The 16764-nt window shown below is 54.4% G+C and overlaps 3 protein-coding genes across 3 annotated transcripts; 1 reads left to right on the top strand and 2 right to left on the bottom strand.

Moving 5' to 3' along the window:
• Window positions 1-1627: 1627 nt before the first annotated feature.
• On the top strand, window positions 1628-2324 carry GUITHDRAFT_156631 (hypothetical protein; the record flags this gene model as incomplete). The annotated part of the gene is made up of 2 exons (XM_005818238.1): window positions 1628-1813; window positions 1845-2324. Coding segments are annotated over 2 exons (633 nt in total), but the record flags the coding sequence as incomplete, so codon positions are not given.
• A 249-nt stretch (window positions 2325-2573) lies between these two features.
• GUITHDRAFT_122489 (hypothetical protein) lies at window positions 2574-8851 on the bottom strand (the record flags this gene model as incomplete). Its single annotated transcript, XM_005818237.1, has 13 exons — window positions 2574-2878; window positions 2936-4206; window positions 4256-4550; window positions 4613-4810; window positions 4864-4984; window positions 5108-6170; window positions 6233-7157; window positions 7211-7414; window positions 7671-7772; window positions 7819-7956; window positions 8004-8141; window positions 8189-8629; window positions 8680-8851. 13 exons carry the CDS (start codon window positions 8849-8851, stop codon window positions 2574-2576), a joined length of 5373 nt encoding a protein of 1790 aa, XP_005818294.1.
• Window positions 8852-9887: 1036 nt separating this feature from the next.
• On the bottom strand, window positions 9888-15264 carry GUITHDRAFT_122488 (hypothetical protein; the record flags this gene model as incomplete). The annotated part of the gene is made up of 5 exons (XM_005818236.1): window positions 9888-11484; window positions 11719-13402; window positions 13453-13674; window positions 13847-14141; window positions 14185-15264. The coding sequence occupies 5 exons, from the start codon at window positions 15262-15264 to the stop codon at window positions 9888-9890; spliced, it is 4878 nt and encodes a 1625-aa protein (XP_005818293.1).
• Between the last annotated feature and the right edge of the window lie 1500 nt (window positions 15265-16764).

The following is a 16764-nucleotide window of genomic DNA, read 5'->3' as shown; positions in this document are numbered from 1 at the left end:
AGGGAGGGAGGGAGGGAGGGAGGGACTTTGGACTCACTTTGCGCAAGGTTGACGCTGGTTGACCTCTCCTTTTCTTCGGATCGCTGACGGTAAGTGAGTACAAGGAGGAAGAGGAGGAGAAGCAGCAGCAGCAGCAGCAGCAGCAGCAGGAGACGCAAACCTGCTGCCTTGATCTCTGATGGAAGGGAGGAGTACATGCGATTTGTGGTCGTCCTGTAACGTGGGGAGGAGGCTGAATGGAGAAGGAGCAGAAGCAGGAGAGAGGAGAGAAGGAGAAAGAGAGGAGAGAGGAGAGAGGAGAGAGGAGAGAAAGTGAAGAGAGGAGAGAAGGAGAAGGAAAGAGGGGAGAGGAGGGGAGAGAAGGAGAAAGAGAGGAGAGGGGAGAGAGGAGAGAGGAGAGAGGGGGGAGGAGAGAAAGAAGGATATTTTAGCACAACATAGACTTCAAATTGCCGTCACCTCTCATCGCCCCACTTGTTGTGCCAGTCAGGTGAACCATAAACCGAGGGCTGCGCCAGAAGCATCAGATTGTGAGGAAAGAGGAAGAGGGGGAGGGGGAGGAGGTGGTGGTGGTGGCAGCAGCGGAGGAGGATGTGGAGGATCACCCTGAGGAGCAGGAGCAGGAGCAGGAGCAGGAGCAGGGGGACAGGGCGTTTTCTACCTGACCAGCAAGATAGCTGTAGAAGTCATCTTTCTTAGTCTTTATGGGGGACGTTGATCTTGATCTGGGCTGCTGCTGGCTTCGACGAGCTGCAATTTCACTCTTGTCTTGCTGTGTGTGCGGATGTTTGTACTCCTCAATCACTTTCTTGTACACTGGTGTGCTGCACACCAGCATCCTCCCCTATCCTCCTCTCCTCCTCTCCTCCTCCTCCTCCTCTCCTCCTCTCCTTTTCTTCGCTGTGACTCTCTTGCTACGACCGACTATCTATCGGCAAAGGGATGAATCTCTTACAACTCCTCCTCCTCCTCCTCCTCCTTCCATGTCGCTCCTGTGTATGCTGAATTCCCTTTGGACCGTTAATTCGTTACAAAATCGAGTAACGGACATTCGGAGTCTTGAACGAGAGGTATGATCATGTTATGAGCCTCGTCTCCCTTACAACGGAGCGCTACTTTACCCTGTGTGCAGACCTGGACATTCTCGACCCCTCCGCTGTTCTCTCGCCTCGATGGTACCCTCCGTCAAGCGGACGAGCCCGATCTGGTCCTCCCTCCCCTACTCGCCTCCTTCCTGCGGGTGCATCAGGCCCTGCTTGACCGTGGAGTGCCGCAATACCTGGACCCCAGCGACCTGGAGGACGCACGTTTGCACTATTCGATCCCATCTCCAGCGCTCTTTCAGATCGCGGGCGGACCTCCTTTTCTCCCCCCCCAGCGCTCAGTTACTGGACGGTTGATGCAGACTTTTCCCCCTCATCTTGAGCGGCGGGCGCAATTGTCTCAGGTGCAGGCAGCTCTCCTCCGGGCTCATGGCAGCTATACTGTGGAGCTCTATCCCCCCGAGTCAGCGAGTCAGTCTTCTACCCCGTTCCCCCTGGAGCCCCTCCTTCGCAAGACTCAGAACCCTCAGCGGCGATTGCAATACTCTCTGATGGAGGCCACGAACATTCACCCTTCCCACCAGAGTCCCATCCACCTCGCACGAGGGGTCGATCGCTTCCTCCATGGCCTCCCTCCGGCTCGGCTGCCTCCCACCTGTGATCGTTGTGCTACAGCTCTCGACCCCTCGGCGGGAAGCAGTGTCTCTCATTTGGCCAATTGTCGTCATCGCGCAGGTCTCTGGACCACCGCACATGAGCAGTGTACTGTGGTTCTGCGCGACATCGGGCATTGTCACCAAGCTTCATCAGCAGGGTCTGCGACAAACCCGGACCCACGTCCCTCAGCACACCCACACCTGGAATGGGCTGGTTCTGGACTTCACGATGACTCATCCCTACAACAGCAGCGGCAGCCCCGTCGGACTTTCTGCGCTCTCCGGCCCCGCCCAACAGAAGATTTCGGATCATCGCGCAAGTTATGGCACCCATCACCCGCCGAAGGCCTTTCTTCCCTTCACTGCAGGTACAGATGGTCTTCTTCATGCTGACGCTTTGCGGTTTCTCTGGTACCTTGCGGATCACCATGGAGCTACGTTGACAGCGGAGTGGGATGGATGCGCTCAGGAGGCGGTGTATGGGGACCCTGGCTTTCATCGTTTGCGTGCTCGTCTGTTTCGGCAGTATCGCTCTCGCATGGGTCTTGCCGTCATCCTCGCAAAAGCCTTGCGCTACTGCTGTTTGTCCTGATCCTTGTTCCCCTGCTTGTCGTGCGTGCCGTCGCTTGCGTGGTTGGAGTAGCGGTTTTGCTGCCTCCTCCGTTTCCTGGTTTTCTTCTTGAGGCGGATTTGTAGGGTTTCTCCTTTTCCTCCTTGTTTGCTCCGGTTTGCCTTTCCCTTTTCAGTCAATAAAGAGTTTGAAAGCACGTCAATGATTGAGCTTCATGTACTGAGTTACAAACCCTCTGCCTCCGTCCTGCCCTCCCTGCCTCCCTCCCTGCCATGGCTCCCTCCTCTCACTTCCTTCCTCCCCTCATGCGGCACTCGGAGAGTCCTCCCGTGATTTCGCCATGGAGATCTGAAAGCGAGACAGCAACGTGCTCAGAGCTGCCGCCATGTTAGTGCCAGCTCTGGAGAGCTGCTGCTTCATCAGCTGCTTCAGGCGCCCTGACCATTGCACCATAGCCGCGCCGTAAATGTCGAGTAGCGTCTGAACGACAGGGAAGACAACGACGAAGATGTTGGCAGTGACAAGAGCTGCCTGAGCGAGGTCAAGCTCGTAGGAGGTGGAATCGATCCGCAGCTCCTCTACAGCCATCAGCCTCAAGCTGATCCCATCTGCCATCAAGTCAACTAGCGAGTCAACCAGTCAACTCAAACGCAACGGGAACTTACAGAGCAGCGTCGCAAAGTTAGCGACGAGAGCGTAGAACATCATGTTGTCTTGCGAGATGTCTTGGAAGGGTTTGAGGCTGCTGTGAGCAGCCAGGGACAAGAACAAGAGCATGAGGCCGACGACGACCTGGAAGATTGTGCCGGTGAAGAAGAAGCTGATGATGATGCACGTGAGAAGACGTCTCAACAGCTCGAACACCTCGAACCACCAGAACTTCACTTCATACATCGAGAAGAGAAAACCAGCAATGTGAAGGGCGCGCTCTTCCTGCTGCTCGAAGTCATCCTTCTCCTTCATCTTGTTATTCTCATCGTGCTCCTGCTCAAGCATCTGTGACTTCTTGTCGTTTGTGAGGAAGTTGTTTGACCATTGAAGCTTTGGTAGCTGGATCAGCTCGTGCTTCAAGACCTCTCCGTACAAGAACCGGACGTAGTCTCGTCTCTCCATCTCTGATTGCTCCAGCATCAACTTCTCCTGCTCCTTACGCTTGATCGCCTCCTTCTCCTCCTGAGCATCTGCAAGGGAATTGTCCCCCTTCTTCTTTGCGTCCTCTCGAAGCGTGCTTGACGTGCTTGACTTGGGAGTCGTCCGGTATTGCATCGCAGCGTTGCTTTCATTCGCACTTCCAACATCGAGGGCTTGTAAGTCATGAGATCGAGTTTGCTTGAACTGTTCGTCCTCCCTCTCCCTCTCCCTCTCCCTCTCTTCTCTCTCCTTCTCTCTCTCCATCTCTTCAGGCTTCATAATTTCCTCAGCACTTTCTATAGCTTGTACTCCAAGTTCGAAGGCACCTTCCCCTGCCGCTTCTTCCAGATTCTGCATGACGGTCCATGAATGAAAGCCGATCATATCTTCAAGGATCCTTTGAAGCAGCTTTTTGAGATACAACAAGTCAGACATGTCCAGCTGATCGAAGACTGATACGTCCCACTTCCTCCTCCATTCGCTCTCCTTCCCTTGCCACTGATTCTTGGATCCCTCCATTACCTGCATCTTTCCTAGGGTCTCGAAGAAGGCAAACTCCTGCTTTGCTCGAGCCAGCTGCGGCACTTTGAGCTGGTACAGGATGAGGAGGATGAGGAGAGGAAATCCGGCGGGGTAGACGCAGGTCGTGAATATCGCCCAGCCATACGCGAAGCTCCCCGATGATCGAGGACAAGGCACTCGAAAGTCTCTGACGAGCCAGTTACCGTCGTCCTCGAGGTCTTGGCAGAGGAAGGTACTCAATACCATCGATGAGACGGGGATGTAGACGACGTAGACAAAAAACCTGCGAGCGTTGAAATGTGAGAAACTCTCGTGATGAATGAGGTTCCTACAAACTCCAAAACATGAACTTGTAGAGCAGAATCTCGGAGACAGTTATCGATCTCAGCCTGTTATAGAGCACTGTGATGGCATATGGAAGGAAAAGAAGAAGGATAGGAGCGAACGGTGCGAGCGTGTATAGAAGCAGTTTGTCCTCGAAGGATAATTCCGAGGCCGCGCAAGAAATCTGAGGCAAGGAGATAAAGTCTAAGCTGACGAATGCAATGTTTGACAGCAGGCGAGCTATCAAATCAGGCCACTGGATGTTGTAGATCGAGACAAGACTCGAAGAGACTTGCGCAAAGCCTATCAGATAGAATGAGATGGTAGGAATGAAATTAAGAGCAGAGAGTCAAAGTTAGGATTACCAATCAATATCTTGAGGTATCCAATCTTTGAACGATGCTTGCTAAGCGACTCTTGAATGTTCTTCAGTGCCGTTCTCTCCTCGATCCGACTCGAGAGCTTCCTCGTCAACTTTTCGACCTCCTCAGTGAGAGCCTGGGCGATGTTGAGATGTCGGAAGAGGGGAAGCAAGAAGAAGCTTGTCCTGCTCTCCCTCAGCACTGTGGATCAACTTTGAGGAGAAAGTACCAGAACACTATGAAGATAAGAAGACCCAACACTAAGATAAAAATTCTGACTCCTGACATGTTCTTTTTGCATTTCTTGCAATCGCGACTTGACAAGGCCCAGAAGTAGTCTTCGTCTTTGCTCGTTGTGATGCAAATAGCGCAGAGCTGCAAGGCAGATCAAGGTCAATCATCAACCCCTGAATGATTATGTCATCATCATCATCGTTATCATCATCAACAACAACTCAACCATCAACACGTCGATCAGTCTGAGGAGTTTTTTCTCACCCGACCCTCCTGCCCTCCCTTGCACGTGAAATCAGACAAGCAGCAGCCCTCAGCGCATCGATGGCTTCTTAGAAAAGTCTTTCCGCCAGGATGTGTGAGGATGCTGCGGTTGAACCAGAAGCCGGCTTGATTCGCGATCGCGTCCCCCCCGTCGCATCGTATCCCATGCGGACAACGAAGACAGGCGAGATCGCTGCTGTTGGTCCCCGTGAAGGCCTGCAGGGCGTAGGAGTCGGGAGAGCACTTGTCGCAGACTGCTAGGGTAGGAAACTTGGGGCCGTCAGTCTTGAGGACATACCCGACAGGACAGATTGTCGGCGAGACTTTGACTTGCAGAGGGTTGGAGCGAATCGCGAGGTCAGAGAATGAGTCCAACCCAAACACCTCCAGGGCTGGAGCCCCTTGTGGCTGAGCTGGAACGGAGCCTTCAGCTTGGACAAAGTTGAGCTTCAGAGAGATATCCGCGACAGCTGTCCCTTCTATCAGAGTCATCGTGTTGGCTCCGACGACAACAGCCTCGCCACTGCTGCTTGAAAGCTTCAAAGTTCGAGCTTGGAGTGTCGTCAGAGAGTCTGTCGTCATCTGCTGACCATAGAAGTCAAACTTAGTCACCTTCACTGAAAAGGGTAGGCCAGGATATAAGAAATGGTCGAGGGCATCGAGCTGCAGTCGATGAAAGCTCGAGGCAACACAATGTCCATACTTGGCAGTGTTTCCATGAGGCTGTCTTCCGCATGCAAGGATAGATTCTTCCACTTCGTTCTCAACCAACAACACGGGCTCCTGCTCTTCCCAGAAGATGGCTCCTCCTCCTCCTCCTCCAGCCTCGTTCTGCAGGTACTCATTGTCTTCCAGACGCGCATTGGTTGTCTGCAAGTACAAAGCGCCGCCATCCCTTGCGACAATGTTGTTGACGAAGAGACTTCTCCTGATCGTCACAAACGAGCCGTTCTCGCAGAACAAAGCTCCACCATGTCCTGCCGAGTTTGACAAGAATTGCGATGAGTCGACCAGCAGAACTGGCCGAGACATAACAGTTGGGAAGTAGTCGACCGGCTGGGACCTGAGAAACAGACCTGAGAAGGAGAGGAGTTGAGAAAGAGAGGAGCTGGGAAAGCTCCTGACCTGAGAAAGAGAGCTCCTCCACCATCTGTGGATCTGCAGTCTTCAAAGGTGCAGCCGATGATGCTCATGGTGGATCCCTGCAGCATGATCGCTCCTCCCCTTCCAGCGCTTGAGGATTGCAAGAAACGTATGCGTGTAAGCGAGCCCGTGGAGCCTCCGTAGAGCTGAATGCTTCCACCATCGTCTTGGTTGGAGCATCCCTCTATCAAGCTTCTCGTCAGCTCTAGATGAGCTCCAACCCCGACCATGCGCAGAGCTGCATCGGTTCCTTTGCGGGAGCCTGTGCACATGAGGTTAACTCCTTCTAATGTGATGCCTGTACATCCTGCCCTCGCGTCGCAGAAGACATGAGCGTCGCCCACCAGCATGAGAGCAGCAGGTTGTGCTGGAGGAGATGCGGAAGCTTTGAGGTGAAGCTGGCAAGGCATCCACGCACGGGAGCACAGGTCTACAGAGCTTCGCATGCTGAGGCAGTCGGAAGGAGCCGAACAAGGAGGGACGACGAGGGTGTTCCAGTCGTATGAGGTGAGAAGGTCCTGCATGAATAACCCTGACGATTCTCTTTCTTTCGGAAGCTCTCGAGAGGTGAGGGTTTTCACGTCCGAAACCGAGTACATGGCGAAGATCTTGTACATGTCAGCCGACAAGACTTGTCCGACAAACGTCAAGGCGACTGGACGATCGTCGGCTTCAAACCACATGGTCCAGGTCGAAGTCTCGGTATCGAAGCTATAGAGGTCGTCGAAGAACAGGCCCATAAACAGACTGGTGACTCCTCCATACACAAACACTCTAGAGTTTTCAACCATCATTGCTGGAGAGAGTCTCGGGCTGGGAGCATTCTCTTGCGTCTTTGACAAGATACTCCACGTTCGTTCCTCGAGATCGAAGCGGTACAACCAATTGTCCATCACGTGACTCTCAACTGCAAACTCTGTGAGCGAAAGACATCCTAGATCATCGATTGATGTTTCTTACAGTAATCGTATGCAAGACCAAGTTCTATGTTGTGTCCTCCAAAGTGATACATATATTTGTCCGTTGCAGCGATGGAATGCCAGTACTTTACAGGAGTTCCTATCGAGGAATCGTACTTCTTCCATTCTCCCGTGGAAAGGTTATAAGCAAACACACCGGAATTTTCAACATCTTCCTGGGTCAAAGTAGTTCTATACAACACACCTGCGCGGTAAAAATATATCAACCTCTGAGCACACAAATCGTAAGGAAAGGGCATTACTATATGGAGGCAAAGAGAAATGTATGACATGTAGATTCTCTGTTGTTGAAGTTGCGCAGCCTCTGATTGCACTCCATAACCAGTATGCAGATGCTTCCATCAAGTGTAAATCTACTTCTGTTCTTTTGTTTGGTAAGTGTTCACTCCAATTTCTGCCAGCGCCATTGTATTTGTACACTGTCAAATTTTCGGTTAAACCAAACAAGTCGCCTTTCCATGAGAACAGATTGCTTATGCTCAATCCTTCCGGGTGGATCGGGGACCATATCAAGCTTGCGGTGTCGAAGACGTTGATGGAGCCTTTCAAAGCAATCAGTCTTACAATCATATCCTGGACTACACATACGATCTCCCGAATCATATGATGCAACAAATCTATCCCAAGCAACTAGATGCACGATGCTGGTTCTGAGATTAGCAGCTGCAGTTGCAGCGTTGGTCCACTTCACAACATCCTTGACTCTTTCGCGGATCACATACATATCTGCAAGCTTTCGTCAAATCCAACCGTGCACATCTCAGTTATTGAACCTGAGCTCTGTATGTCATAGACATAAATGTTGCCGTCGTCGCATGCATCAATGACGTATTGATCTATGGTTGTTGGTTTCAACTCAGACAGTATGAGTTGATCGGTCTCGTTGTAGCTTGCATCGAATTTCACCACACCTGTCAAGCGTATCAGCCTCTTGGAGATCAGACATCTGACGGCGAACCAGTGAAGATAACATCATGCAGATCAGTGTACGTGTCGGCAACTGTCAGGTACTCCTCCCATCCAGATTCTCCACAGTTACGATTGATCAGAAGATAGGATGAATCTTGAACCGAGACCGAACAGTAGAAATCGCCTTGGAACGACCACAGTCTTTTGATTTGATAAGATGATAGATATTGATTCCTTAAGCGTAATAAGATGCTTTCAACCCCTCCCGAGATGTCCTCCCATATCATAGTATCGAAGTCAAACGCCATCATAGTAGAGTATGAAGCAGCCAAGATCTTTCTTTCACAGACTTGGAAGAATTCGACATACCTACCGCCTTGCATGCCACCAGGCACTGTTCCTTTCATATCTGCAGTGTAGTTCGTCCACATCATCGTCAAGAAGTTGAGCTCAAAAAGTTCAATAGAGTTTGTCTGTGACCATGTGATATCTGTAGGTTTCGAATTACATCACTTACGAAACAAGGGAAGAAGAGCGTACCGTACAAGCCTATGACGTAAAGTGAACTTGCACTACTTGCCATGACATACTGATATCCAGATCTTGGGCTTGCACCATCAATCTTACCTGAGATGTCAATCCAAGACTTGCTTGAAGTATCAAAGAATTGAAATGCTGCGTTTGAATCCAAACCTGGGCAGTTGCAGATCATCCTAGATGAACTCTAACAGACATGCGATGGACTCACTGAATATTGTGCGATTCATGCATGCCATGCCGAAGTAATAACCTGAAAACTTCGCGTTTCGCTTGAAACCCGGCCCTAGGTCGATCCATGGAGGGGTTTTGGCTGAGAAGCAAGGAGGCAAGCAGCAGGCAGCAAGCAGCAGCTGAAAGAGGAGCTGGAGGTTCAAGCTTGATACAACAGCTTGATACTTGTGGGACGCACGTCTGACATGCCTTGGGCCTCTAACCCCTCCCTCCTCCTCCTGCCTTCCTGTCCTCGCCATGCTCAGCATGCAAATCCCGTTTCGTGTCAACCCCCCACCCAACCCTGAACGATCTTTTGATCCCCCACGGCCCCCAGCATCAGGCAGTGCCTTGGTCGCTACTTCGGTACAATCACTTAAATCCACACTTATGAATCATCTGACCTTGGGTACTCAAGTCAAAATCCTCCCAGCAATTAAGCCTGTGGCAGCAGCTGGGGCCTTGCTATGACTATGTAATTGAGTGAAGTTTGTTGCCGAGCCCGCCTGCCCGATCAGTATAGATTTTATCAGCCAACGGCACCACTCAGAGGTCACTGACCTGCCCGAGGCCCGGCCGGGCCGCCCCCCCCGGCTCCGAACATGGGGACCGTCTGGCTTTCATCGTTTGCGTGCTCGCCTGTTTCGGCAGTTTCGCTCTCGCATGGGTCTCGCCGTCCTCCTCGTGCATGCCGATTTTTGCTGCCTCCTCCTTTTCCAAGGATTCTGTTGAGGCGGATTTGTAAGGTTTATCCTTTCCTTCTTTGTTTGCTCCAGTTTGTTCCATTTCAGTCATTAAACGAACTGGATCAGATCGTTTAATAATCTCTTCTCTTGATATATGAATTGAGCTTATATCATGAGTAGTCATGTTACGAGCTCTTCTGATAGAGTTGTTATCATCTCAACTGATCACATAATGTTACAAACTGTCACGATTAGTTTCATAGTCTCTTATTACATTCATCTTAACAGCTCTCTTGCTCCTCCTCGCTCCCCCTACCCCTCCTGCGAGGGAAAGATCCGGTTCTTCGACCCTCGCCCAGCTGTCCCCGAGCTCAGCACCTCCTTCATCCCCTGCCCTCCCATCACTGGAGCAGGAGCGTGCTTCGGTGTGAACAGCCGGCTAACCAGCTGGATCTCCAGCAAGCGAGCAGCCGTCGGCAGCAGCTGGGGCACGTGCTTCCCATAGAGCTTCTTCAGCTCCCCCGCCAGCTGGGGGTCCCTCAGGGCGAAGAGCCCAGCTGCCGACATCAAGCTCTTCGCGAGCTCGAGGTTGCTCGCCCTCTCCGCGTCCACCAGCTGCAGCGCGTGGCCGCTGAGGTGGGAGAGGCCCTGGGAGAGCTCCGTCCTGCACTCCAGCACCACAGACGCCAGCAGCACGTCTCTGACCGTAAGCGGCGCCTGCGCGCGGGCGACCTGGAGGAAGGGCTTGGGAGGGAAGAAGCAGCTGCAGAAGCCTGGGGCTGGGGTGACGCTGCGGTACTCGTTGACCCTCTCCTCGGAGACCTTGAGGTCGAGCAGAGCGTCCTTGGACCGCAGCATCGACAGCTTGTCCTGTGTCTTGAGCGTCTGCAGCAGGGCGAGCACGAGCATGGTGAGGTTGGGCCCGACGATTGTGCCGTCCCGGATGAACTCGCCGGGAGGGATGCGGTTGAAGGAGAGGAGAGAGGAGAGGTCCACTACTCTCCTGCTCTTCACGCTGTAGTCTCTGACCTCGGGGTACTCGCTTCCTCTCGCCAGCACCAGCGCTCCTCCCTGCTCCACGTGCTGCTGGAACAGCTCCACAAACTTCCTCTTCGCCCCCGCTTGAACCTCGTGCCCCCACACCATCGTCGCCAGCCCCATCTCCCCCTGCAGCTTCTCAGCTGGGACGAAGCCCAGCTCGTCCCCGTAGTGCTCGCAGTCGACGAAGTAAGCTCGTCGGCCGAGGAGGTCGCAGAGGCGAGCGAGGAGGAGGAAGTCTTCGGCTGTGATCTCTCTCCCTGCAAAGAACACCACGTCCTTGACGCTTCCTCTCTCCGGCGGCAGCGACGGGCTGACGCGCATCTGGTGCGGGAGCGCGTGCTCGACGATGCTGCCCTCCCAGCAGAGCTCCGGCCGCACGCAGACCCACTGGCCGGGAGAAGGAGCGTCGGGGAAGCAAAGCTTGAAGGCGAGCTGGAGACGGCTCTGCTTCTCCATGCGAGGAAGGCTGTAGCGGAACAGCTTGACTATCACGGCCCCCTCCTTCTCCTCCTCCACCTCCGTCACCGCCAGGTCGTCCGTCTCGATGACGGTGTTGAGGCCGTTGGCAGCGACTCGTAGGACGAGCTCGAACGTGTCTGCGTCTACAGCACAGGACGACAACTTGTTCTCGAGCTCGAGAGAAAAGCCGTTGCTCCCCTCGGCCTCGATCACCACGGGGCCGGAGATGCCAGCCTTGAGCTCGTTCTGCCGGATCCTCAGAGGTACGTCGAAGGCGACAGGATACTTCTTGTCCACGTTGAGATTGTTCTCCGCGTCCTCCTGGATCCTCAGGAACGGAAGCGACTCCACCGCCCACCGCAGCTGCAGGACTCCTTCCCGCCTCGGAAGCTTGCTCCACTGCCATGGCCTGAGCTGCATGTGAGAAGGGCACAGACAAGCGAGAGAGGAAGAGAGGAGGGAGAGGAGGACGAGGAGGGAGCGGAGGGAGGAGAAGGCGGTTAGAGAGGAGGTGAGAGGAGGGAGAGGAGGGAGGAGGAGGGACGAGGAGGGAGATGGAGGGAGAGAAGGGAGGAGGATGGAGGAGGAGGGAGATGGAGGGAGGGGAGGGAGGAGGAGGGACAGGAGGGACAGGAGGAGTCACCAGGGGTACTCGGTCGGAGGCGGCAGCGCCAGCATTCTTCGGATAAGCTTCGAGACGGTCACGTCCACGTGAAAGCTCGCGCTTGTGCTCCCGTACTTGGTCCCCACCGATGCCTCGATGGCCGGAAACTTCGTCTCCCCTTCTCCCACTGCCTCCCCAGCTATCAACAGCTGCCCCTGCAGGGTGCATGGCGGGCATGCAAGCCCGCCCACGTTGATGGGCGAGCAGGGGCCGTACCTGACCGCCTCCCCGTACACCAGGAAGTCGTCGTCAGGGCACAGCGAGCGGTAGGTGTAGGGGACAGGCCGGAGCTTGGCGATCTGCTTGTTGTCGAAGCAGAGCCTGTAAGGATACCCGCTCGTCTCGCTCAACCCCAGCTCGTTGTAGATGCAGTAGGAGCACTGGCCTGCTCTCCCCGACAGCCCGGTGTACTTCCCCGTCCGGTCCCGCACTGGCTTCCCGTTCTTGCCCGGCCTCCCGTCCTTGCCCTTGCTCGAGTGCATCGTGATGGACAAGCTTCCCTGTCCTGTCGAACCCGATTCATAGTATACGCTTCCCTCTCCTCCCCTCCCGCCCCTCCCTCCTCTTCCTGGGTTCCCATGCCTCCCCTCCTGCCCCGGAGCGCCTCCCGACACATCCACCTTGACCAGCATCAGCAGCGCAGGATCGTTGGTGTTGATCTTCACCCTCGACGAGTTTCCTCCGTTCCCGCCGCATCCTCCCCTCCCTGGATTTCCTCCGTCCCCTCCGTCTCCTCCGTCCCCTCCACTCGTACTCTGCTCTCCTCGCCCTCCGTCTCCTCCGTTACCTCCGTCGCCTCCGCTGCCTCCCCTCCCTCCCTGTCCTCCGCTCCCTCCTCTAGCGTTGACATACAGGATGCCCTCGGGGTACGGCAGCTCCACCTCCTTCATCACCTTCCCCTTGGGTCCGGAGTGCTCGATACGGTACGTGCGCGTTCGGGCCTCCAGGTCCTCCCTCACAAACTCCAGCATCACCTCGAAGTCCATCAGGTCCAGCCCGTTCGCCCCGTCCAGTCCGCTCTGCCCGTCTCCTCCGTCCTGCCCTGGCTCGCCGTTCCTGGTCGGCTCTCCCATCTGACCGCACGTGCCCGCAAAGTTCTCCCCGTCCTCCCCCTGCTGGCCCTGCTGGCCCTCGAGGTTGGGACGTTTCAAGGAGATGAACTCAGAGAGAGAGATGTTGCCGTCTTGGTTGAAGTCATAGGCCAAGAACAGGTCTTCTACCTCCTCCACGCTCATGTTCTTGCAGCGTCGTAGACCCGCCTTCAGCTCCAGGATGCTCAGGTATCCGTTCCTGTTTGTGTCCATCCGCTTGAACTCGCTCTGCAGCTGTCGCTCGTCCATCCCGATCCCATCCTGGTGGAGGGTGAGGATGGCGACGTCGGACGTGCAGTCGATGTAGTGAGTCGCTTCCTTGGTGAGCAGCTCAGCCTCTCGCTTCGAGCTCCACTTGGGCTGAACCCCTCCGCTCCTCGCCGCTATCGACATGACGGCCTGCAGCGTCTGCGCTGCTGCTTTCTTGGACTCCACGTTGCCCTCAGCGATCATGTACTGGGTCTTCTGGTGAGCAAGCATGTCTTCTTCGTGATGTACGTCGCTCTTCCTGTCCATGTCGTGCAGCTTGTCCTGGATCGCACTGACCGCTGCGGTGACTTGCTCCATGTGCTCTAAGAATGCGATGGTGAGCAGACATGGCAAGACAAGACAAGAAGCTTACTCATCATCGCCTCGCTCATCGATTCGATCTCTTCCTTCATCTCACTCGCCATCTTACATCCTGATCGCTCTGCAATCTCCACCAGCACTTTCGCATCTATCTGCGCTGGCTCCTTGCAACCTGCTGGGACTCCTTTCTCCAGCATCGCCATCATTCGCACAAGCTTCTCGTCCATCTGCAGGCTGAGCTCCAACTGCAAACACACGCTCATCAATCGAAGCCCTTCGAATCATCATCATCATCATCATCATCATCAGCAGCAGCAGCAGCAGCAGCATCATCATCACCATCATCAACAACACCGTCTCCATCATCAACAACAACACCATCACCACCATCATCATCACCATCATCATCATCATCTCCATCAGCAGCATTCGTTTCGTCTACCGACCTGCTCGTTGGCGACGCGAGATGGAGGCTTTGGTGGCGTCAGTGATCTGCTTGTCGAGCTGCTGCAGAGTCTTTCTGTCGGCGGAGTAGGTGAAGAGCGACTTCATGAAACCTCGTCTCGTGATCCGCGAGATGTACTCGAACGCCTCCTTGAGAACCTCCAGCAGAGGCTCCAGCACAGACGCGCTGTCCTTGGCTCCTTTCTGCTGCAGGTTCGCGCTCAGTCGCTTCATCGTCGCTGAGATGCCATCGACTCGCTCCCGCATGAAGTCCGCCTGCTCTCGGTTGTACTTGGCCTGCTTGCAAGCGCTCGAGACCCCCCACCAGGATCAGCCCGACCGGTGCCAACATCGGGCATGCGTACGCGACGTCTCCCAGCACCCCGAAGGCTCCGACGACACTGTCAAGGCTGAAGGGGATCTGAACTTCACCCAGCATCCCCGCGACCTTCACCAGCTCCCTCCCGACCGCCTCCTGCACCTCCTGGCAATCCGAGCTCTGACAGAAGCTTCTCAGCTGCTCCTCCACGGCGAGGGAGACCACCGCCCCGCCCATCGCGCTGACTGCCGCCTTCGCTTCCTCCGACTGAAGGTCGACCCCTGTCTTGTCCTTGACCTGATCTACGATCGTCTGACCGACGTCTCCGGCCTTGTTGCGTAGATCGTCAGACTGAAGGTCGACCCCTGTCTTGTCCTTGACCTGATCTACGATCGTCTGACCGACGTCTCCGGCCTTGTTGCGTAGATCGTCAGACTGCAGGTCGACCCCTGTCTTGTCCTTGACCTGATCTACGATCGTCTGACCGATGCCTCCGGCCTTGTTGCGTAGATCGTCAGACTGCAGGTCGACCCCTGTCTTGTCCTTGACCTGATCTACGATCGTCTGACCGATGTCTCCGGCCTTGTTGCGTAGATCGTCAGACTGCAGGTCGACCCCTGTCTTGTCCTTGACCTGATCTACGATCGTCTTACCGACGTCTCCGGCCTTGTTGCGTAGATCGTCAGACTGCAGGTCGACCCCTGTCTTGTCCTTGACCTGATCTACGATCGTCTGACCGATGTCTCCGGCCTTGTTGTGTAGATCGTCAGACTGCAGGTCGACCCCTGTCTTGTCCTTGACCTGATCTACGATCGTCTGACCGATGTCTCCGGCCTTGTTGCGTAGATCGTCAGACTGCAGGTCGACCCCTGTCTTGTCCTTGACCTGATCTAAGATCGTCTGACCGATGTCTCCGGCCTTCGTGCCCTCAGCATTGTTGTTTGCAAGGATTTCATTCACATGCTCGGACACATCCTTCATTTCCTGCGACGCCATCGCCTCGTTGGATTGCGAGTAAGCCTCTTGCAAGTCTTGAATGCCTTGCTCTGTGCTGTCTGGCTCCTCTATGGCTGTGCGAGCTTTTGCTCGTTGATTCGACATTTGAACAGATGTCTCGATTAGTGATTTCGGGAGTTTGAAGCTGATCTTTAACGATCAAGGGAGAGCGAGAGCGAGAAAGAGAGAGAGAGAGAGAGAGAGAGTTTTGATGGGAGATAGAACAGCTCCCTGATAGCATTCACAACTTGGTACCTAACATCATGGTATGATCAACGATGTATCATGCAAGCATCACAAATTCCAGATTCTCGATGTCCTCAGAATGTTGGAAGAATCAACTCCTTGTGTATTCTTCACAATCTATCGTTCTTGGCATTTTCTCATATGCCCTGCACGGTTTTTCTATGTCAGCTTCTATTCGTTTGCCTTTTGTTGTCCTCAAACCCTACATAACACTCGATCCAGGAGAACCCCAAGCAGAACAACGGTGTATTCATACTCTTCTTTCATCCTCCTCCTGCTCCCCACTCCTCCTCTCTTCTTCTCCTCGTCTTCCTATTCATTCCAATCTTGCAGAACCAGCATTTACTGCTAACTTTAACCTTTTCCACTTCCCAACCCCTTCTTTTCGCTTCCTTGGTTTCCCCTCCGTCTCTCTTCTCCTTCCTTCCTTTCTCCGTTCCTTCCTCCCTCCTCCTCCTCCTCCTCCTCCTCCTCCTCCTCCTCCTCCTCCTCAACCATGGCCTCCTCTAAAACGAAGGAAGCGTCTGAACTTCCTAGTAATAATGATGATTGCGGCGGATAGGTAGGCTACAGGGGGTAGGGGTACAAAGACACGGGTGGTCCAAAGCTTCAGGAATAGCTGAAAGAACTGGTGGGGGTGGATGAAAAATTAAGCAGAGGGGGTAGGGGGCTGCGAAGGAGGTGATAGACGGAAGAGAGGGTCGTAACGCTCATTCCCTGGAGAACCAGGGGGTGGGGTGAATGATACCACAGAAGAGGTTGGACTTTGGGTGGGTCAACAGAACCAAATAAGGGGGTGGGGGTGATGAAGGGGAGGGGTGTGTAACAAGCTTTTGCAGCTGTTTCAGTAATGCTAGCTGGTGTACACGCCATCTGGTAAAGTGAATCACAACATCGTCGCCCATCACTGACTCTACAAGTGCTGACCGTTACACCAAGATATTTGTAACGGAAATGTGGCTATGGTTGCAGTTGAACTCCTCCTCTCCCTCTCCTCCTCCTCATCATTGCTTCACCTATCTGCCACCCTCACGATGTTTGCTTGGAAGACAGACCCGCGCAAGCTTGCCGTGCTCCTTGGGGACTCTTCACCAGCGTCCACACCAGCGAGCGCGAGCTCTTCGACGACTCCAGCGCGATGTCAGAACATCGGAGCCATCATCGGATGCGTCATCGCGCGGCGTGGTAGGAACAGCTCTGCTCGGCCTGCTCGCCTACAATGCTCCTCGCGCCGAATGCTCGCAGGCATAAGGTACAAGAGGAGATGGGGCCTGTCTAACTGCCTCAGCCCTACTCAGCCGCTGCTCCCATGCTGGTTAATGCTGCAACGTACCGCAGCAGCCCATGGCTTACGGCATG

This window comes from Guillardia theta (genome assembly GCF_000315625.1).
Source record: "Guillardia theta CCMP2712 unplaced genomic scaffold GUITHscaffold_344, whole genome shotgun sequence".
NCBI lineage: Eukaryota > Cryptophyceae > Pyrenomonadales > Geminigeraceae > Guillardia > Guillardia theta.
This window is presented reverse-complemented; position numbering and strand designations above follow the sequence as displayed.